At 38.5% G+C, this 23,904-nt stretch overlaps 1 protein-coding gene across 4 annotated transcripts in view; it reads left to right on the plus strand.

Annotated features, from left to right (window-relative positions):
• Nucleotides 1–23,904, plus strand: part of CNOT2 (CCR4-NOT transcription complex subunit 2) — a 106,132-nt gene that overhangs the window by 61,395 nt on the left and 20,833 nt on the right. For 3 of the 4 annotated variants that reach the window (XM_068400739.1, XM_068400736.1, XM_068400738.1), the window contains exons 3-7: nt 14,213–14,279; nt 17,597–17,744; nt 18,369–18,551; nt 21,179–21,258; nt 22,405–22,530. In XM_068400739.1, the coding sequence (XP_068256840.1) occupies nt 14,213–14,279; nt 17,597–17,744; nt 18,369–18,551; nt 21,179–21,258; nt 22,405–22,530 (604 nt within the window). Of the gene's footprint in view, nt 1–12,842; nt 12,864–14,212; nt 14,280–17,596; nt 17,745–18,368; nt 18,552–21,178; nt 21,259–22,404; nt 22,531–23,904 lie in introns of those variants that run through there. The other variant, XM_068400737.1, reaches the window with a different exon arrangement.

The following is a 23,904-nucleotide window of genomic DNA, read 5'->3' on the forward strand; positions in this document are numbered from 1 at the left end:
CTTCACTGTTGACCATTACAGCTTTCTGAATTTGTTTATGAAATCTTAAACCCTTATATGCTATTGTAATTTTTTTTAAAGTTGATCAAAATAAGTAATAGTGGTAATATTGACATTGTACACCTTTGATCACTCATGTATAGCTAAATGTATATTCTGTATTACATAGTCCTTTTGATAGCTCATTTGGCTTACAGCAGATGAGAAGGGTTGCAAGGTGGTTGTATTCTTTTGGTTTCCAACCAATTTTGCAGCTTTGAAAACTCTTTCCAATTGAAAATAGCCATGTTTTCAAATAGTCTTTCAACTGGAATTCTGCTAAAGATGTTGTTCTGTATATGAGAACACAATAAATGTATTGACTGTGTTTTTATTTGAATAACACTTAGTATTGACAGACAAAAATAAATTTGCTCAGAATTTTCTCTGAGTAAGGTAATAAAGACTAATGTTCAAAACCTGGATCCAGTTTTATGAACACCTGCAGGGAAAATCTTTCAGCATTCTAGGTCTTGAAACACTTTGAATGTTTCTGGCTTCACATTTATATTGAAATGGAGTAGGTAAATGTGGGGAAAAAATAAAGGTAGAGGAAACTTTGGGGAAAGGAGTAAATCACTTTTATATTCAGAAAATCCAAATGGTAATAAAAAGACTAAAACATAGCATCCACAATATCTTGTAAACTTATTGAAAAAAACCAGCAGTCTTTATGCCTTTTTTTTAATAGCAGAATTGTCTAAACAAGGTGCAGTTTTACTGCTATTTAAATTGCTCTTTTTTTCCATTTTCAGTTTTATATGTCTTTACTGAGAGCAGGTAAAATTAATATAATGCAGGTTTTATCTACAAACTTGTAGAAAATGAGTTAAATGTTAATTTTTTCTTCTCCAGTGCATCAGTTATACACATGAATCCCAAGTCCGTCATTTATCCTCTAGAGTTCTTCAACATGAAACAGAGTTGTTCTGAGGGAAGCCCTCTGTGAATGGCCTCACTAAATACTGCTCTTCAGGAAGGGCTAAAGCTTGTTCAGTATTTACCCTCATACTGGACATGACTAGGTGTTTTTCTCTTTTGCACTTTGTTGAAGTCTTACTGATTCTAACCTTAAAAGTTGCTACTTTCAAAGGAATTGTTGCTGTGCATGTGTACTCCAAGCAGAGGAACATACAAAATGGTGAAAGCTTCCTAAAATTTAGAGTAGAGTAAGGACTATTACTGCAAGCATATTATTTTGTATACACTTAGGAACCTATTTTTCACTTTACTTTTACAGTAGGGTTTCTGTCCTTGTGAAGAGGCATTGCCTTCAGGTTGGGTACAGTGATGACTTGCGCACAGTTTGACTGGGTTGGGAGCTTTTCAGCTTTCTGCCTTGTTTTAACACCTACAGTGGAGGTTTTAATTTTTTTTCAAATAATATTAGGAAATAGTTCTTCACTCATTAAGTGAAAAAAAAATTTAGAGCCTATCTGAAATAGATGTGAAAAAAATATTTTACGCCTTTTAGTAAACAATTTTCATAGCACTTACTGATGTGGTGTTCTTGTGACTTGTTGCTTTGACTAATTTGAATTTTAAAAGCATTTCCTTTACATAAAGGTGAAGTGAACTAAGGCTGCTCAAGTCCTGTCTTAAATTTTGAAGACTTTTTACAAGTGGCAAGAAGTAGCAACAAATTGTTTAGGACATGTTATTTTTATTTCAGAACCTCAGTGTAGCTAAAACTGAAAAGCTTTCTTATAATTTACTTGTTTTTTCACAAGGGAATACAGTTCTAGACAGTCAGGACTGATACAGTAAGTGGAAATGTTGCATGTTACTCATGCACAAGTGCTTCCAAAATCATACGGATGCTGTTTGGGTCTATTGTTTTAAGCAGAAAATTATGGTTGCTTAAATGAGATTAGATCTTACTCAAGCCATCTAATGCTTCCTTTTTACTAAATGAGTGGTTTTGCCTTGAGTCATCACAAACTTTGCTATGCTAAGTAGGGAAGTGGAACACAGTATAGCCATGAATGCTCTGTCTAGGAATTCTGCTGCACATAGGGTCAGTGTGTGATAACCAGGTCAATAATCCTTTGGCAAAGAAATTAGATATTTTATAGAACTTGCAGAAAATAGAACAGTTTAAGAAAATAGTATAAGATTTGGCTTGAAACAAATATGGTCACGTAACTTAAATTGACAACAAGATGCACAGTGTGCCCACAAAATAATTACAGTTTATTTGTGTCCAATTTCACCAACTTAATTGAACTGTCTTTGCACTCAGCAAAATCATCGTGAGGACAGGGGTACATGTATTTTTATGTGGATAGAATATGGTATAAATGGTAGAAATAGGTAACTCAGAGTCTTTGTATACTTTGGAACCTGCCATCTTCACGTGAGCAGAAAAAGTTACAATGAGCTTTGAGAAAAGATAGGACCCATTCAGTCTGAACTACTTTGGTTTCTCATGTGTCAGAATGTAAGAAGTGCTCTACAGTGTTTGACCAGTCTAGCCCAATCCACTGAAGAAGCCCGTGTGAGAGTGTAAGATCAGGGCATCTTCTGTTGTTCTGAACTGCAGTCATAAATCTAACAGTAGACAGACATGCCTTTTAATGAAGATCTGCCCAAATTATGAGGAAAGTTAGGAGAATTTTTTTCAATTAATGCTTTTTCCATTTCTTGGCCCAGTGCTTTGCTGTTCATTTTCTCTCCCAGCTGCTCAACAGATGAGAAAGCGCTCACAGTAACATAGTAATAATTATCTGATTTGCACTTCTGATAGGTTAGTTTGCTGAGCTAATTCTCTTCTCTGAAAAATCTTGATGTTTTGAGTAATTCTGGACTTTCTTAGTTGAGACCTGATGTTCTTTTGCAGCTCGGTTCTTTCAAAATGTGGCTTCTTGTGAAATAAAATATTTTTTAATAATGGGGGCAAGTGAGATCTAGCCCGCAGATGAGATTTGGCTCATTGCAACTACTAATGTGGCTCCCTGAGACTACGTTTCCTGAAGTAGGAGGTCTTCAGATTTGGATATTGAGCACAGCAAATAGGTTATTGATTCTGGGAGCCTGCTTTCCAGAGGTTTCTTCCATCCTGATGTAGTAGAAGCGTGTCTGTGGTGGATCAAATTTGGGTGTTCCTCTGTCATGAGACAGTTGCATGAAGGCAGAAGTCAGTGGGTTTGTCTTCTAATGGACATGATGATGGTGGTACAACGAAGAGGTGATCAGATGCTGTTATCAAAGTCTTTCAGTGCAGACTTCCATTAAAGTAATTTATAGAACCTTTGCCCAGCTCTTACTGTGTTTTAAAATATATGGCCTTATAAAGAGGTGGTACTTTTACAAGAGAGAAAACCCTGAAACAAGACTTAATTAACCATGGAGCTAGAGATCCAGAATCTTGCTAAGTTTGGGAAACTAAATGTGGAAGGGTTTAATCAGTCTTCTGGAGACAGCTTTGGCTTTAGGGTTGCTGAACATCATGTTGTTCCAGCTGGATTGTTGACTTTCTAATACTATTTTTTAGGTTTCTAAGGAAACCTATGCTATCTTGTTTCCCAAGGCATCTTGCTTGGCATTTGCCTTAGTCATTGCATGAGAGTTTGTTAGCTTAGTCATAATTTAACTTCAGATGCTGCACATGGGGTTGTTGTAAGTATTTAAGCAGGCCCATGGAATCCTCTTGTATCAGAAGCAGTCACAGTATTCATGCTGATGATGGCTGGTTGAATAGAGCTACTTAACATTAATGTAGCTTTTAATAGTCTGAACAGTTTTGATCCATTTGTGGAGGAAAAATAAATAAAGCTTATTTTGGGGAGAAAATAGGTGAATGTCCAATTATAAATGACAAATTAATATTTTTGGAGGCATTACTTTGCATGTAAATATACTTGTAGATTTGAGTGAATAGTGGGTTGGTGTGCCCAGCTTGCTTTGCGAAACACACGGCTTAAGCTTTTTTATTTGAAGTGTGGGTTGCAAAGCAGAATAATTGCTTTTTGCCATCCCAGAGAGTGATTAAACATATTTTGCATCTTCTAGTGAGCACATAATGTGTTTAAAAAAAAAAAAAAAAAAAAAAGCGAACTTCAAATGAATGAAAATTGCAATGCCGTTAATTGAAAACAGTTTCAAGGACTTGCAGGGGATGAGATGAGAAACAAACTGAGGGAGGTTTTGTGTTTTGATGCAGTATACCCTTTCAGAGCCTACTGTTATTCTACTTACAGCTTGGGTTTTCATAACAAAGTTATACAGTATGAAGAAAGAACCAAAAGTTTAGAATGCAAAATGCAGCCTTTTACTGTGTCACCTGTAAGTTTGTACATGGATGGGTTTATCAAATAAAACAATACATGATAAACTACTTTTCCTTAGAGAGGAAAATGGCGTTTCATACTCTGTCACGCAGTTTGCAAGAAGTATATATCTGAATTAGTCCAAGTTATTTCACATGACTTACATTACAATTTGAAATTATGTCACAAGGAAATGATGTTTACTGTTGATGACTGTAGTGTATAATTTTTACTACAGCAGTTTGTATTTAGATTTTTTTACAGAAGAACTAAATGACTCTGCTAGATGTTGTTTCTGTACTTTATCTAAAAGCTATGTTTTACTGCATCTCCACTTAAATGAACAATATAAAATATCTTTTATATGTCAGCTGTAGCATTTGAAGTGATTCCTTGGACCAGATTAATTCCATGCATAAAATCATCTGCCTTTTCTAGAAGGGGGAGGTTATGGTTTCTTACACAATAATTCAGTTCACTGAACATATTGTATTGTAATATTGGTGGTTTACATGCTCAGTGGGTGGGTGGGTTTTGTTTTCTTTTTTAGTTTTTCATATGCAACTGGTGATTTAATTGAAATAAAATATTTGCTTTGTTGTTTTAGTTCTTAATTGCTTATGGCCTTTTTGGTAGCAACTTTAAACGAGTTTTCAGTGATCTTTTGGCTCATTAATACACTGCCATCAAACTGAATGTCTCTACACAGGGAGAGTTTGTGTTTAGAGTTTTACTTTAATAGCCACGTTAACCTCATGCTAACAATGTCACTATCACTCAAAGGCAACATCTTGCCTTTAAGATCTTGAGATATTGTTGTCAAGAACAAAAAAATTTCCAGATACGTGTAATGAAAGAGATGTTGCTCGTAGTGCATTCCTACGTCCCTGTGCTTCCCAAGTGCCACTGGAGGTAGGAGACCACAACCATAAATGATGAAATCTGAAAGATTGAATAAAACTTCATATATTTTTCAGTATTGTATTTGATTTTATACTTCACAAATAATGTACACCAGTAACAATTCTCACATGTAAATGATACCCTGCAAATACAAGGCTTTCAAAATTTCCTCACTGATCTCTGATTTTGAGATTTGGAAAGACTTCCTTGTAACATGGGAATTTTGTGAGCACTGTATTAAAAGGTGGTTTGTAACCTAGAGGAGGACTAATAATACTACTAAATATTAAACTGTCAGAGTATAGAAAAATCTGTATTTTTCAATGGGGGTCCAATGGGGATGTGGTGGAGAGGCAACCTATATCAGAGGTCCCACCACAGTCAGAAAAACCTGACAGGCGTATAGCTACCTCCTCCACAAGGAAGAAGAGAAGAGTTTTAGTGGCTGGAGACTCCTTCCTAAAGGGATCTGAGGGCCCAATATGCAGAGCTGACCCCCATCACAGGGAGGTCTGCAGCCTGCCTGGAGCCCGAATCAGGGATATCACCAGGCAACTCCCCAACCTGGTGAAGGCCACAGACTACTACCCCCTGCTGATCTTCCAGACAGGTGGGGAAGAAGCTGCATCCCGTAGTCTGAGGGGGATGAAGAAAGACTACAAGGCCCTAGGACGGTTGGTGAAAGAGTCTGGGGCAAAAGTTGTTTTCTCCTCCCTCCTTCCATTTTCAGGTGATAACGTGGGATGGAATAGTAGGATTCTCTCTATTAACGCCTGGCTACGAGACTGGTGCTACAGGCAGGGCTTTGGGTTCTTTGATAATGGCTGGTTTTATAAGACACCAGGCGTGACGGTAATACATGGGAAAGGTTTATGTCGTAGGGGCAAAAGGGTTCTGGGACAGGAATTAGCAGGGCTCATTCGGAGAGCTTTAAACTAGATTCGAAGGGGGATGGGGTAGTAGCTGGGCTTGCACCACTGGGGCAACGCTCTAGTGTTGAGGTAGACCAGGAGGCCCCCCATCCCCCTGGGGTGAAATCGGTGTGCTCAGCTCGCTCCCTGAAATGCCTGTACACCAATGCACGCAGCATGGGGAATAAACAGGAGGAGTTGGAAATCCGTGTTCGGTCGGGGGGCTATGATCTAGTGGCAATTACAGAGACTTGGTGGGACGCCTCGCATGACTGGAATGTGGTCATGGATGGCTAAGTCTTGTTCAGGAAAGACAGGCCACTAAGGAGAGGTGGTGGAGTTGCTCTTTATGTGACTGGGCAGCTAGAATGTATTGAGTTCTGTCCAGAGGCGGATCAGGAGCGAGTTGAGAGTTTGTGGGTGCGAATTAAGGGGCAGGCTGGCAGGGGTGATACTGTTGTGGGTGTCTATTACAGGCCACCGGATCAGGATGAGGAGGGTGATGAGGTCTTCTACAGGCAGCTGAGAGCAGTCTCTCAATTACAGGGCCTGGTTGTCATGGGGGATTTCAACTACCCTGATATTTGCTGTGAGGCCTACTCAGCCAGCCATCCTCAGTCCAGGAGGTTCTTCCAGTGCATTGATGATAACTTTCTGATGCAAATGGTGGATGAGCCAACTAGGAGAGGAGCGCTGCTGGATCTTATCCTTACTAACAAGGAGGGTCTGGTTGAAGAGGTGAAGGTTGAGGGCAGCCTTGGTTGTAGCGACCATGAGATGGTAGAGTTCAGGATCTCATGTGGCAGGACCAGAATAGCTAGCAGAATCACAACCCTGGACTTCAGGAGGGCCAACTTTGGCCTTTTCAAGCAATTGCTAGGGGAAATCCCATGGGACAGGGTACTAGAAGGTAAGGGGGCCCAAGATAGTTGGTTAGCATTCAAGGACTGCTTCTTCCGAGCTCAAGATCAGAGCATCCCAACAGGTAGGAAGTCAAGGAAGGGTAGCAGGAGACCTGCATGGTTAAACAGGGAACTGCTGGGCAAACTCAAGTGGAAGAAGATAGTATAGAGATCATGGAAGGAGGGGCTGGCCACTTGGGAGGAATATAAGTCTGTTGTCAGAGGATGTAGGGAGGCAACTAGGAAAGCTAAGGCCTCCTTGGAATTAAACCTTGCAAGAGAGGTCAAGGACAACAGAAGGGCTTCTTCAAATACATTGCAGGTAAAGCCAACACTAGAGGCAATGTAGGCCCACTGATGAATGAGGTGGGGGTCCTGGAGACAGAGGATAAAAAGAAGGCGGAGTTACTGAATGCCTTCTTTGCCTCTGTCTATACTGTTGGAGGCTGTCCTGAGGAGCCCCGGACCCCTGAGGCCCCAGAAGAAGTCAGGATAGAGGAGGAATCTGTCTTGGTAGATGAGGGCTGGGTCAGGGAACAATTAAGCAATCTGGACGTCCATAAATCCATGGGCCCTGATGGGATGCACCCGCGGGTGCTGAGGGAGCTGGCGGAAGTCATTGCTAGGCCATTCTCCATCATCTTTACTAAGTCGTGGGCAACGGGAGAGGTGCCTGAGGACTGGAGGAAAGCGAATGTCACTCCAGTCTTCAAAAAGAGCAAGAAGGAGGACCCGGGTAACTATAGACCGGTCAGCCTCACCTCCATCCCCAGAAAGGTGATGGAACAACTTGTCCTTGGTGCTGTCTCTAGGCACATCAAGGATAGGGGGATCATTAGGGGCACTCAGCATGGCTTCACCAAGGGGAAGTCATGCTTAACCAACTTGATAGCCTTTTATGAGGACGTAACCCGGTGGATAGATGATGGTAAAGCTGTGGATGTGGTCTATCTCGATTTCAGTAAAGCGTTTGACACGGTCTCCCACAGCATCCTCGCAGCTAAACTGAGGAAGTGTGGTCTGGATGATCGGGTAGTGAGGTGGATTGTGAACTGGCTGAAGGAAAGAAGCCAGAGAGTGGTGGTCAATGGGACAGAGTCCAGTTGGAGGTCTGTGTCTAGCGGAGTCCCGCAAGGGTCGGTACTGGGACCAGTTCTATTCAATATATTCATTAATGACTTGGATGAGGGAATAGAGTGCACTGTCAGCAAGTTTGCTGATGACACCAAATTGGGAGGAGTGGCTGACACACCGGAAGGCTGCGCAGCCATTCAGAGAGACCTAGACAGGCTGGAGAGTTGGGCGGGGAGAAATTTAATGAAATATAACAAGGGCAAGTGTAGAGTCCTGCATCTGGGCAAGAACAACCCCATGTACCAGTACAAGTTGGGGGCAGACCTGTTGGAGAGCAGCGTAGGGGAAAGGGACCTGGGGGTCCTAGTGGACAACAGGATGACCATGATCCAGCAGTGTGCCCTTGTGGCCAAGAAGGCCAATGGCATCCTGGGGTGTATTAGAAGGGGTGTGGTCAGCAGGTCGAGAGAGGTTCTCCTCCCCCTCTACTCTGCCCTGGTGAGGCCGCATCTGGCATATTGTGTCCAGTTCTGGGCCCCTCAGTTCAAGAAGGACAGGGAACTGCTAGAGAGAGTCCAGCGCAGAGCCACGAAGATGATTAAGGGAGTAGAACATCTCCCTTATGAGGAGAGGCTGAGGGAGCTGGGCCTCTTTAGCTTAGAGAAGAGGAGACTGAGGGGTGACCTCATTAATGTTTATAAATATGTAAAGGGCAAGTGTCATGAGGATGGGGCCAGGCTCTTCTCAGTGGCATCCCTTGACAGGACAAGGGGCAATGGGTGCAAGCTGGAACACAGGAGGTTCCACATAAATATGAGGAAAAACTTCTTTACGGTGAGGGCGACTGAACACTGGAACAGGCTGCCCAGAGAGGTTGTGGAGTCTCCTTCTCTGGAGACATTCAAAACCCGCCTGGACGCGTTCCTGTGTGATATGATCTAGGTAATCCTGCTCCGGCAGGGGGATTGGACTAGATGATCTTTCGAGGTCCCTTCCAATCCCTAACATTCTGTGATTCTGTGATTTTTTTAATCTGTTATTTGTTGGTTTTGTTTATTATTATTTTTTATGTCAGTATAACATTTTCTCCTTTTGAGGCTGTGGGTCAGCTGTTTTATTATTAAATTGTACAGCACAGATGGCAGATACCAGACATAAAGTAGTGCAAATACAAAATGATGCTGATGTTTGCACCTCTGAGAAACCCATCATTTCTCAGGCCAGATATTACTCAGACTTATTTGCTTATTCTGACATGTTTTGCTTTTAGGAGTTGACTTTCTAGTGCTGGATTGATGCATTTTTACTTCAGCTTGCTTTGTGTTTAAGGAAGTAGCTTTAGGCTGTAATGGCATAACATAGTGGCCTTCACAGAAGTGTTGCTTTCTGAGTTTTGTTGGTGCCACCATGCCGAGGTGTGCTAGCGCGGCAGTTGTGGTGACAGGCGGCTGTCCCCGCAGTAAGTTGGGGTTTGCTTGGAAGAGGCAGGATGCTGCAGTGTGCCCCTGGTAGGCTGGGGTTTGCTTGGAAGAGGCAGGGTGCTGCAGTGCCAGGGGGAGGCAGGAACCCCGTCAGCCAGCTCTGCTGCTGGGCCACCTCCCGCTGCCCCCCTCTGCTTTCAGGGGGGGCTGCAGCCTGTGTTTGCCAGTCTTCCCAGAGGGTGGTGAAATGCAGCAGTTTTTCACAGTTCTGTCAAATTTAAGCAGTTGCTGGTGCTGTTTTTTTGAGATTGTTGACACTTAAGTGAACTTACTGCAGTAAACCCATCAAGAGTTAACGAAAACTGTTACAGTAAAATCTCGTTCATTGCTAGGGGTAGGAAATTGCCTGATAGCACATAACGGCTTATTGATTTTTGGTGTGGACCAGTCCAGAAAAATTGGGCCATCTGCTTGGATCATCAGTTGGTTTGAGTTTAGAAGCAGAATCTTCCATGATCAGATCTACACTGTGACTATTTGAGACTTGTGAGTAAAATGATGTTCACATCTTAGTTGACTATCATCAGCTCAGTCCTCCAGCCTGCAACTACTGGGCGTTGGTCCTTCCATACGCTAGCAGAATAAAGTGCACCCTTCATGTTACGCAAGGTTGTCTCCTTGCCCTGTGTGACATGTAAGTCTTCGGCCTCCTCCATCTCCTAACAACATGTACAGGGGAAGCCAATTGGAATGATCTGTCTAGTTCAGTTATACAAGGTTGGAATAGAAGCAGAAATCCCGTGCTATCTCACAACTGGCTTTTGTAGCTGTTAACCACTGGTAAATTGATTTAAACCTAAATGCCAAAGCTTGAAGAGTGAAGGTTTTTTTAGTACATGTGCAGCAAAAGCTGTAGGTGTCAGAAGCTTGTTCAGCAATTTCCTTGACTAGATTGAAGATTATTAGTCACTTGTTTTAAAAAGTTGGTATTGTATACATACTGCTGTTCATTGATGTGATCTCATTAATTTGGTACATTTTGTTTTTCAAAGGTTGTTACAGGTATAATTCTGAGCATTTTTTTCCTAAAATATTGATGTAATTGGGTAAAGCTTAAGAGATCTTACTAACTAGAAGAGGCTTTAGTCACCTTAAGGTTAGACTGGTTTAGTTTTTATTAAGATTATCATGACCTTTGGCTGCTGTAGACTAAAAGAAGTTGAACAGTGACTTCCAGACACCATTGCAAGTACGCTGTTGGAGAGTTGTTATACTTTGTGTGTTGTGTAGCTGGTAATCTAGTCGGATAAAATAATGATTGCAGAATTCCAGAAGGAATGTTTTTAATACTACTAACAGTGTTCATCTTGAATCTTTGTTATCTTTGGTAGACCAAGTTCGAGTAGGCTATAATAGTGACTCAGAGATTGTGAATGCAAATAAAGGTCCTGGTAGCATAGGTGAAGGTTTTGGCTAATTTATTTGTTTTGTTGTTGATCTACATTATATGGAAATAATAGAAAAAGAAGACAAAATTTTAAACTGCTCCTTACTTAGCTATGACAGAAAAACGTGTTTAATACTGGGGAGGGGTTTTTGGCATATTACAAAATAAACTGAAGAGAGAATAAGTGAGATACCCGTACAGCATATTCCTTCTCCATGAGATCTGAGAAATGCTGCATTTAATCAGCCTGGAACAGATCCACAGAAATTTTTATTTATTTCTTCTTGAGACGTGTTATCTTTGATGTTCTAAGTATGTTATGACTTTAAGACTAGCTGTTATACTTACGGAATTTAATCCTTAGCCTTTATTATGATTTTCTATAAAGGTTTCTCTGCAAGTCATTTTGCAATTAACTTTTCATGTAAAAGCAAATGGCACAATACATGTGACCTACTTTGCAATGTTTCAAAAGAAAATCCAATTTCTAATAAGCAGTGTTCATTAAATGTAATTTGCCATTCCTTTTCTTTTAACTGAATTTAAAAAAATCAAGTAGTACTCAGTGTAGAGGAGGTGGGATTCTTCTTCCTCTTTTTCAAGTAGTCTAGTACCTCTTAGGTCTGTGATAATTTTTTTTTTTTTTTTTTTTTTGCGTCCAAGTTTATATATAAAAGGTTTTCATGCTGAGATTTATACCATCTTCTGCTTATTATATCACATGCCATCACAGCAATTTTTAAGTGCCCTGAGCAGCTGTTCTTGTGGGATCTTTTTTTTGGCTTAACTGTTTTGTTACCTGTCCCGAAGCTAGTAGTACGTTTTGACTGCTGTTTCTATCTCAGTGGCTGATTGGTTTGGGATTTTTTTTTTTGCTTGTGTGCCCTTGTCATTGTCTCTGAAGCTGTCTCATAACTTTTTTTCTCTCGTTTTTTTTTTCCTATGGTATTACAATTTGCCACACCTTGCAACATGTTCTAGGATCTTCCGACTTGTCAAACTTGAATGGTTTTTCTACCTCAACAGTTTACTCTGTCTTTCCTTTCTTAAAACTACTGTATCAGCTTGTTTTATCAATGTTTAACAAACATCAGTTTGTTAGTTTGGCTGAGGAGTGTGCTTTTGAAGTCTGTCTCCCAGGTGTCCCCACTTGAGCATGCTTTTGGTTCACGTTTCAGAGAAGTCTTGCTGTGAGTGAATGTGATTCCTTCTGGATCAAAATAGGCTGGAAGAGATGCTCCAGGAGTGCACCAAAGATGTTCCACTCACTAACAGGCAACCAGTGCATGGCATCAGGTGTTCTAGTCGTGGCTAACTCTAGTTAGAAATGCATACAGTATGTATGTTAGGCCCTAAGGACTTTTTTGTTTTACAAATGCAATTCTCCCTGACTCCATTACTTGCACAGAGGTGGCCTGTGAACTTCGCTATATGAGTGCTGAGCTGAAAGAACTGGTAGTTATTTAAAGCATTCTTTTTGTTCACAGCCAGTTCTTCACTAAGAAAGGAGAACTTTGGTCCAGTTTGGCACATGTTTTAGTTATATTTTTTTCTGCAGGAAGTTTTTATCTTAGTATTTCAAACCTCTTGTGTATGCAAGTGTAGATGTTTATTGCTGTAGTTGCTTACTATCAAATATGTGCACTTTGTTCAAAATATGTGCGAGTATATGGTAGTTTGGGGGTGATATTTCTGATACATTTTTTGATGGTCTACAGTAATTGCGTGCTGTAACTTCTCATGCCTTCTGTATTTATTCAAAAAATAATAAATACTTTGTGATTTATGGATGTGAATGCTACTTTTGATATTCAGTTTCTACGATGCGTGTCGTCTTTCTCATTTCTACCATCTAGATTTGGCCCCAGTACAGACAACCAGCAGATTCAGTTTCTAAGGTGTGTTTGAGTTTTACATCTGTCTAGATTAAGTCAACAAAGCAATTTGCAGTTTATCACAATAAAAGTTACTTTGATTTGTATTCTTTACTCTCAAGTTGAAAAAACTTGAAATCCCCTATGTGTAAGAATCCAGACATTCCTTTCCTTGAAACAATCCTAAAATTCAATCTACTACTGCACTAAACAAGCAGACATTTGCCCATGGGTTAGCAAGTACGAGTAGCAAATTCTGTTGTGGGTGGATTAGGTCAACTAATACCTTTTCTTGCTTCAAGGGACAATCGACTATACCTAATGTTGATGAGCATCTAAACTGTTCTTTAAAAACATCCAGGGATGGATGTTCCAGTGCTTAACTGTCCTTAGGATTGCAAAGGGCTTTTTTTTTTTTCCCAAATATTTGGCCTAAATCTCCTGTTTCTCAAATTTATTAATGCTTCCCATTTCTGCAGCAGCATGGAGAGTAGTTTATTCTTTTCCTCTTACAGCAATGACTGGAAATCAGGTGTCATGTACCTTAGTTGCCTTCTTTTTGGAGTATGCAAGCCTGAATCTCAATCTTTCTTCATAGATCATGATTTTTTTTTTTAGATCTTAGTCTTCTCAAGAGTCTCTTTAGTTTGTCACATTTCTTGTGTGGTATCTGAAAGTTGACAAAGAAGGTTTTAATGGAAATATTTGGTAATATGTGATGTCTCTAAAGTGGGTATAATAGAGCAGGAAAGATTACTTCTGACATTTGTACATCTTACCTATTCGTATGGTGTAGACAAGCATGAAGGTAGCTCTTAGGGAGGTACGTTATAATCTTAAGATTGGAACCTTATCTGAAGTTCATATCTGTTTCTATATACCTGTTGCTACCTAGCCACTCATTTCCCACCTTTTGCTATTGTAACTGATAATATGAAACTTTGCACCTCCTGTTATTACCTTGAACAGGGATTGATCTGCTTGTATGATGCATGTTTTGCAGGGGGAAAAAAAAAACCTATATCTGACTTAAATAACTGAGTATTCCTTCTTCTGTAAAGATGTGTCTCTTAGCTACAAGGGTAGAAAAACTGAAAGCTTTTAGATCTTCTTCCTCTATGCTATTTGTTGCAAGTAAAAGAAAGTCTGGTTTTGTACATGTAAATTCATAAATTTTTATTGACATGTAATATACTGTTACCATTGTTACTGTGCGGATATTTTGGTGAGTTTCTAAAACTTCAGATGACTTAAAAGGAATTTTCAATTGCTCTTTTGGCTTTCTTGGCAAAACTATATACTGTTGTAAGCTTCCAGAGCAAGATAGCACGATATCTTTGTGTCTTTAATAACCTTTTATTCTTACATTTTAGATGCTGGCATCACCATCAACATCAGGTCAGCTGTCTCAGTTTGGGGCAAGCTTATACGGGCAACAAAGTAAGCATTTTTTTTATTGATGATATGTTTATTCTGTGCTAAATATGTTCTAGTTCCACACTGTTTGGATAGAGAACATGCATATGGCTTTGTTTTATGGTGATTGTAAAAAAGGCAGTACGTCTCCTTATTAGTGTGATTTTTTTTTTTTTAAGATACGTTTTTGCTTTGCTTAATATACGTTTTTGCTTTGCTTAGTATGCATTTTTGCAGTGTTTAGTATGCAAAGTGTCATATATTGACACTGTATAGCTGTTAAATATCCAAATATAATCATCCTGTAAAGAATGTCTGTGATTTAACTATGATGCTCTGAAGGAAAAACTAAGGAAAATGAGCTGGGCCAAAATGAGCCTAGTTAAGAAAAATATGTAAGGAATAGAAGGAAATTATACCTTAAATTATAACTGATACTTCATGTTCTACAGGAGCAAATTAAATCTTGTGTACATGCTTGGCAACCCACATTTGGCAAAGAACTATGCCATTAAGATTATTGCCTTTTGCACCACTCTTTTTTTTTTTTTTTTTTTTTTTCTTTTCCATACCTTGAAGATTTTTTCTGTATCTACCAGTCTTGTGTATACTGTTGCAATAGAAGACCTACAGAGCAGCAGTCACGGAGTATAACATTAGCCACCTAACTTAAGAGCCAGTGTTAAGAACTGAACCTCCTTGTAGCTGAGAGGTGCATCCAGAAAGTGACTCAGAATATCTGAGTTAGATATAGTTACACAAGTAAAACGGGTTTGTGAACATCTCTCTCGTATTGCTGTACACTTTTGAATGTTTGCAACTTCCTTGCCAAGTGCATCTGACTCAGATTCTAAGAAAAAGTGTCCTCAGAGTACTTTAGAGAGTGTGGACTTTTTTATCGGGACAAACTAAAAGCTTTGTCTGCTGGATGCATGGCCTTCACATCTTCTTTCAGCTTTCTTCAAATAGTTTAAAAAATACAGTGATTTTTTTATTATCTCAGTGGCTGTTGATGAGTGACCATGTATTATAAGCTGGCATTTGATTATGCTACTGAAACTTATATGGGTAGTTTCTGGCCAGTGTGAGCGTCATGTTTGACTGTTGGTTTTTTGGGTCCTGAATCCGGCTCTGTTAAACCTTTCATACTTAACTGTATAAAGATAGTGAAGTAGTTTATTCATTCTGTTTATCACAGTTATTTGTTGTTTATTTTTAAGGTTAACTTTTTTCATCAACTTTGTTGTTCGTTCAGTTGGTTGTGGTGCCTAGGACATGATCTCTAGGATGGAGACATGCATGGTTAAAAACTAGGAAGTAAATATTATTGGGGTTCAGTTTCTACCAAACATTGAGAAAAAGGGGTGAGAAACTTCTGTGTTGAAGTCAATGCTTTATGATTAAAATACTTCTAGGAAGAACAAAGCTGATAATGCCTATGTGCTTTTAGATTGGTAGCTGTCAGTCATTAAGCGAGATATCATGTTATAGAGTTAATGTAACTTAAAAATTGGCCACTGCATTGATCAGCCTCCAGTATAGCCCATGCAGATCTCTTGTCTCAGTTTAAAAAGTGGAAAAGGGAAGCATAAGAAAAAAGTGTTTTTTTTTCTTTTGGTGCATATTTCAACTGCCCCTACTTGCCAGCCGCAGGAATATGGTTCTACTTCACTGTAACAGCCCTGCTCATTAAAAATTCTAGTTTAAAGAAAGCCAACAACAAGAAATAGCCATCAGTGTAAAACTGGCTTTGCTGAAACAAATGCTTGCACAAAATTAACCTGAATATTGTAATCGTGTTTTTCAGTGTACTATATCTAGTTTGGAAGTGTATGTATTTTTTCTTTACCATTTTATTTTTAAAATTCCATGTCAGTGTGAAATATTATTTATAATATATATTTATGCTCATTGAAATTATTCTGATGCAGCAAATTGCCAAAATATTTACAGTGAACACCTTGATATAATCATCATTTAATGAAATCTTAGGAGGCTAGTTATAGCAAGTCATACTACTTCTTAATCTGAATGTATAGAGATAAATTTGACTGTTATCAAAACTTTGAGTATTATTGCAAACTTCTTGGATTGCAAATTGTAGGGTAGGACATGGACAGACAGCAGTTTTGTAAAGTGTGAGAGCTAAACGACTGGGAGGTTTCTCCAGACCTTGTTCATGATAATAATCTGAGTGTATGCTATGCCCGTTCTTTGCATTCTTAGTATTTAATCATTTTATACACTAGCATATACACATCCCACTACCATGGGAGAGTGCTGGTTCGTCATAGCTTTTCTTTTGTTTGGTCTGCAAGATAAGGTTTTGCATTCTGTGAGTCTACCTGAGCAGCCTTATGCCAAAGCAATAGGGCATTACTTATAGCTGTCACATTCTATATGCTAAGTTTATTTCTATTGATATGCTGCACTGAATGACTTTTTCTTGTCTTTGAACATCTTTCTGAAACTTCATAAACACAGAAAACCAATGTGAGAATGATGAGAAACTTCATGAAGCTTTTGGACATTTTGAGACAGGGCAGCAACTGGTTATCTTTTGCTGTTCTGAGTTAAAGTGATTTCTTTTTTTACCTCGCTGAAGTGCTTACTTCATTATGTCATACCCAATTGCTTGTGTAGAAAATGCTTTTGATCACAATGTTAAAAATCTTCTGTATATTTTTAAATGCTAATAAAGGGCAGTTAATATTCTGCTTGCTTTCTTTTCTCAAAAGATTGAACTTTACTTGATCATGAACACTGAAGTTCTGTTACCAAAAGCAGAAACTTAAACTTTACAGAGAACTGGCCTAAAAAGTTGCTTTTGTGGTCCTAAAAGCAGTGCTATTGTTAACTGAATATTCATAATTTTCTTTTTTTTATTAAAGATTTGCTTAATTTTAACAAGACAGATCAGAGTTCTAAATACTGGCCAAATATATACCAGTTTATTCAAAAGTAATTAATGTCTTGAGTGCAGTTATTAATTTTCTCAAAATGCTGCCTTTTTGAGATCATTTGTAGATTTCCATGTCCTCGTCAAATCTCAAAACTAAAACCTTTATAGTATGCATCTCAAAGGAAACACAATTTTATTAGTGACTCAAATACAGAAATTCTTTAAAGAGCCTTTCTAAAGTTTAACAGAAATGTGGCTAAATTTGAGATAATTGGGCTTCTACTATGCAAACAAGGACGTAGTTTTACACTGCACTTTCCTTTAGTCTTTACACGTTTTTGTAGGTTGTCAGCATAAATTGTTTCCATCTACACCTGATGGAGAAGACTTTGTTCCTGATTGCTCTGTATCTCCACCCCTCTGAATTTTTTTTCAATAGGTGCACTAGGCCTTCCAATGAGGGGAATGAGCAACAATACCCCTCAGTTAAATCGCAGCTTATCACAAGGCACTCAGTTACCGAGCCACGTAACGCCAACAACAGGGGTACCAACAATGTCACTTCACACGCCTCCATCTCCGAGCAGGTATTTATTGATAGCCAATATTTCTGCAATTGTGTTTTTCTGCAGAGCAATTGTTAAACGTTCTGCGTATTTTGCCTCAACTACTTTGAAGTCTGATTATTTAAAAAAAGAAGAAAAGTAGTTTCTATTGACCACTGCCTGTGTTAGGGAAATAATACTGTAAAACAGTAAGACAGGACTTACTGTAAGACAGTATTTATTTTTTGTATATAAAGGAGAAATTGCTGGCAAATTCTGCTTCAGAATGTAAGAGGCTGGTTTTTGATTGTTGTGGTAAATGACAGTTAAAATTTTTGTATGGATGTCAAACACCGTGTAAGAATATTAAGGTTGTAGGTCTGAAGCACTCATTAAAAAAAGAGCTGTAACACCTTTTCAAATGCGTAATACTGAAATATTTATCTAAACCTGACCAAGGACTTGAGTAGTATGTCATGGGTCATCTGATATTTCTGAAGAAATCCAAAACTACGTTAATTATAGAGAGTAATCCAAACATGCTCTATTGACGCTAAGCACAAATTAAGTTGCAACAGCTCAGAGTCCATCCTGCGTTAGTAATCTAAATGAGTAACCGAATACTACTGTACAGATTCATCTCTGTGGATGGTTTTTCTCTTTCAGGGGGATATTGCCTATGAATCCTAGGAATATGATGAACCACTCCCAGGTTGGTCAGGGCATTGGAATTCCCAGCAGGACAAACAGCATGAGCAGTTCAGGGTTAGGCAGCCCCAACAGAAGCTCTCCAAGCATAATATGCATGCCAAAGCAGCAACCCTCTCGACAACCTTTTACTGTGAACAGGTAAGGCTGTTTAGTCAGACCATCCCTGTACCGCCATGGACATGCTTAAATGCTGCTCTGGAAATCTAATTTTTTATCCATTAGAATTAAGCTCAAAAGCTGCTCTGTGTGCTCTCATCTCCTGGCAATAAACTTTGAAGCTGCTTTTAATATTCACACAAGCTTTTTGAGGCCTTTAAGCTAAACTCTGTTTCTGACTATGGAATTTCTACTCCTGCTTCTTTAAAATATGTCATTTCTCATGTGTTCCCAAGTTTGTTTTTGAAACGTATCTTGATTTTTTGGGTATATGCTTCCATTTTAAGACTGTTCATCTGTGAGTTTGGGAAGAAGTAAGGCAAGATTTAAAAACACAATAGTTATTCTGAAAGAATAGTTAACTGATTCAGACACAGTAGAGACCTAGTATTTTACTACTTTAAATTCTAGAATAATATAAAGAATAGTGGTTTGCCATTTGTTTAAGGATTTGGTGCTCATTTGGATTTGGATGTCAAAAGCTTTTCAGTCACTTTTGGTCTTTTTCTAACTCTGGGCAAGATTCTACCATCATAAATCGTTAGACTTTTAACTGTGTTTTGGTGCTGTGTTTATGCTTAGTTCATACTGATAAACTTGTAGTAAGTGTGTTAATTCTGTTTAATGTGTGTAGTCACAGCTTCGCCCAGCTGACTGCTTTCCAGGCTTCATTCCACAACCTCACCATCTCTGTGTTCCCAGTTTCATCCTTTTTCTCCCTTCCTTAGGGGACTGACTCTTACATGGGGTACAAACAAGCTCATGGTAGTCAGGTGCCACCTCTAACCCAATCTAGTATTTTACAAAATGGATAAAGGAAGGTGAAAACTAATGTCATGGTTATCTGAAACTTGGTCAGGCTATTTAGTTCTGTAGTTTCACACTATGATATAGGCATAAAAATGCTTATCTCGCTCACAGCAGTAGAGATTTGATAGCAGCAGTCTATATTCTTGGAGTATGAGAAGACTGTATATCTTGCCTCTGATTACACAGAATTTGCCTTTTCTTTCCTGTGATGTATAGCGGCAAGTAAAGGAGATGATAATTTGAAAAGATAATTTTATATTTTAAAATATTTTTGAAACTTGAGCATCACTAAAGGTTGAAATAGTAATACACTTAAAAACTCTACATGCAGAGGACAATGATTTTGGAGACTGATATATGTATAGAAAGTACTTGTTTAAATATCGTTCAGCTGTAGGGTAGATAATGAAGTCCCAGTCTGTAGGAGCATTTGAATTCAAATCCTCATCTTTCACTGTTTGCACTGTATATCTCATTTTCAAGAAGCTGCGATTTTTACAAGTTGAGAAGGAAAGATCACTGGAACAATGACAAGTTCCTATTCCACAGTTTATTAGCCTACAGAAGTATAGTAGTAGTACATATCCAATCGTTAATTGATATATTTAACAAAATTTTGAAATTCTACTTGGAAAAAAAATTATGATGTTCCCTTGACAGGTGCATGAATTATGTGACTTCCAAGAAGTGTTTTCTGAATGGTTGCCTTACTTGTCTGTCATCAGGCTAGATTATATGCCCTCAGGATCGAGTTGTTTCCTGCTGGTGCTCTCACCAGGTCTAGAATTCACAGATGATAGAAGGAATGTGCTTCTTCAGATGTGTGAGGTGTCAAAGATCTGGATATCTTTCAAATACACCACCTTGGGGAAGCAAAGCAGGACAGGACTGGTCTTAGCTAACTGTTTCCTTTCTTTGTCTCAGTCCAAAATGAAGCATTTAGGGGTATTTCAAACTGGGATGAAATGCTTCTGATTTGTAACTGTGGAAAAGGTCCATGTAGGTAAAATTTCTGCTAGGAAAATGTTTGACATTTTTATTTATGGAAACTTCTAAAACGTCAACCTCCATCACGTTACAGTGGAAAAATGAATGTTGTGATTTTCCACGGGGTAGAAATTCAGAATTTCACTCAGCTGGGGCCTACCTTTGGGCTTGTCAACATCTCCAGCTCACACAGAATGGAGCAGATCATTTGTGAGGATGTCTTTCTGACCACAGTAGTCCTATGTGATATTTAGATGTCTTCAAACATTTTGCCTGACTATATGAAACTTTAATTTAACTGGTGTCCTTGTGTGGCAGAGACCATCCCTATGCTTGTAATAATGTCATATGTACATGGTGATCGATTGCTCACCATAACTGTTCAGTGTATGCCTGAGTCATGACAAACTTGATCGCTTCCATGATCCAGCTTCCCACCTGCAAATGAACGGATTGCAGTCTGACTTTTCACTATTGCATTTACTGCTGCTTCATTTTTTATATGAAATTATTGAGTAATGATCATGTTTGTCATAATTTGTTGGTTGACAGATGTCTTAAGACACAGTGGCTATTAAAAAACTAAGTTATTTTGAAGTCATTCCAGTTGTCTTGATTGAGCAGTGCCTGCTGCTGCTGTTCAAAGTTTTCAGAAGTATAAAGGAAAATAAGTAAAAACAGAGTTTAGGCTAACGTGGGTTGCTTGAAATAATTTAGGGGTCTTAGGGGTTTTTTTTGCCCCTTAATGCCTTCCACTGAAAATTACAAAGTATGTATGCCCTTTTGTCTGACTTCCTGGATTTTTTTCACAGTATGTCTGGATTTGGGATGAACAGAAATCAGGCATTTGGAATGAATAACTCCTTATCAAGTAACATTTTTAATGGAACAGGTGAGTTTACTCTGATTAATGTTGATCTTAAAGTACAGTAGAGAGATTTTTTGACTAAATAAGTCTAATTGAAAATACTTTGTTCTGTTGGAGTGCAATTTTGTTATAATTTTCAGTCGTTCCATAGACATGTTGCTCCAAGAGCTGTGCTATGAAACTGTTACTACTTCATAATAGTGGATTTTAATACTTTTGAAGACAAAGTAAAAGTATTCTGTAGAATACTTGCTGTACATCACATGACTATAGATTATACCTAGTTGGTTAGAAATGCAAAATAGCTTGTGGAATTGAAAAGGGGATCAGAGAAGAAAAGATTTATACATTTTCTACAAAAACATTATATAGGGTAAAAACAGCAGAACACATTTTTTGAAATCTCAAACTCCTTTTGAACAGCTGGTTTATAATGTGATCCTTTCGATTGATTGCTTCAGTTGTGATTGTTCTCTGGGAATTACTTCTTCACCTGTATTTAATGAACTAGAGAGGGGAAAATATCCTTGTGCATAAATGCCCTAGGTTTGTCTGTGCTGACATTTCTGTAGGTGGCTGTGTATATGAAGCAACTTGAGGTGCTGCCTCAGAGTGGTGGAAGGGTTTGGGTATTCCATAGGACCTTGTGACATCTTTATAGAGTTGCAGCTCTGGCCTCACCTATGTAGTATTTTCTGCTGCAAATTGAAAAACGTTCCCATGTAACTTGTACTACGTTGGCTGTACAGCTGCTTCAGCTTTGTCTTACCTTAGCTAAGGACAAAAGAGCTCCTTGATCCTGCTGCTAATATGGGTTATTGTCTTCTCTCAAATTTCTTCTTGATAGCTCCTTAAATTTTAAACAGGCTACCTATCCTAGTACTGTAATTTTGATAGTCTGCCTGTATTTTACGCATGCAATCTTCAATTCAAAATGAGTAGACCTTGTTACTAACTACTGCTGACTAGCTATTATTTAAAAACAAACCCCAAACATCTTGATGCTCTTTATCGTAGTCTCATAACACAGAGGTTGTAGTTATTTGTAATAATTATAGGAAGAGTAAAAAGATCAACTGAAAGAAAGAAAATATAGCCTAAATTTATTTTGCACATACTCTTTTTGAGTAAAAAACTTAAAGGTATTTAAAATATCTTCTTTTATTGTAGATGGAAGTGAAAATGTGACAGGACTGGACCTCTCAGATTTTCCAGCACTAGCAGACAGAAACAGAAGGGAAGGAAGTGGCAATCCAACTCCATTAATAAACCCTTTAGCTGGAAGGGCACCCTATGGTAAGACTAGTTTTGAAAGCTCTTCGAACGAAATAGGTATTTGCTTGATTCACCTTTTGCTGTTCATAAAATAATAGGTGGTCTTTTCAAAAATGCCAGACACTTGAGCTCCTAAGTCTCGTTTTTGAAAATAATCAATATCTCTGTGATTGGAGATTCCCCTCAGGCTTTTGTAAGTGTTAGAACTTATCTGTTTTATTTTCACCGTTAATAGAGGTTGTTGAGGTTTTCAGTATGTATAGTATGATTACTCGAAGCTGCTCACTCTAGACATTTCTTAGGCAATAGGTTGTTTTCTAGTTGCATGTATACAAGAACTATTGAGGTCTGAGTAGTAAATTTTAGAAATAATATTTGATTACTAGAGATGGTATTGTGTAAAAAGTCAGCAACTGTAAACATACTGTATATTTTCACTTATTGGTAGTACTTGCTGTAGTACTGTTCACTGTCACTCTTAAGATGAACATCAGATTTCAAAAAATAACCTGTAAGCATCAACTATTATCAGTCAGATTCCAAGTCTGTGTCTTATATAATTCTTGCTGAACAGCTTAAAAAATAATAAAAGGAAAATCTTTAAGGTGGATACAAATCTTGTTATTTGGGTCTGGAAAAAATTCGGGTAAGCTTAGCATGAGACAGGATACTTTTCTTTGTTACTGCTTTAGTAGATTTTGTCATGCATGTTGCATCAGCTACTCTGAAAAGTTGCTTTTATGACCTAAAGTTATTTTTGTGACACTTGTCAAATTTCCAACCAAAAATAACCCAGTGTTTTCTAGCTATAAAAAGCTAGTGTGTTTCAGAGATATCTCCAGCTTTAATTGGAGAGAAATAATAGATACCGCATTATCAGGAGCAAGCAGCCCCATGGACCGGGCGTAACTAGAGCCCTCTGCTTAAGATAGCTGTGAAAATGAGCTAAACAAGTTAAACTGAAGTGCTCCTGAACACAGGGAAAAGTCACTTCCCCAAATAAAGACACTGAAAAGTCACACAGAGACTGGAGAGCTAATACAGGTTGTGGTTTACGTGAGATTTTGTCTGTCTCTGAAAGAAAAGCCATTACATGGAAAACTGATAGAAGGTGGGAAGAAGATACATACAGATGTACTTCCAGCATGGAGCTGGAGTTCAACATCCAGCAGCACTGCCACATAAAAAAAATCTGTGATTGCTTTGGTGCTTACATCATTTCCCCATTTTGGTGCTAGCATAGCTCTTCTCATGACTGTGTGGTGAACCAGGAAAGAAATTTCTCTGTTTAAAGAGTTATCTTGAGTATCTGCTTAATGCAGGGGATGGATGCGGTGGGAGAAATGATCAAGAAATAGGGGTATGAGATGCACTGGACACTGTCTCCAGCAACAA

This window comes from Nyctibius grandis, chromosome 5 (assembly GCF_013368605.1).
Source record: "Nyctibius grandis isolate bNycGra1 chromosome 5, bNycGra1.pri, whole genome shotgun sequence".
Taxonomy (NCBI): Eukaryota; Metazoa; Chordata; class Aves; order Nyctibiiformes; family Nyctibiidae; genus Nyctibius; species Nyctibius grandis.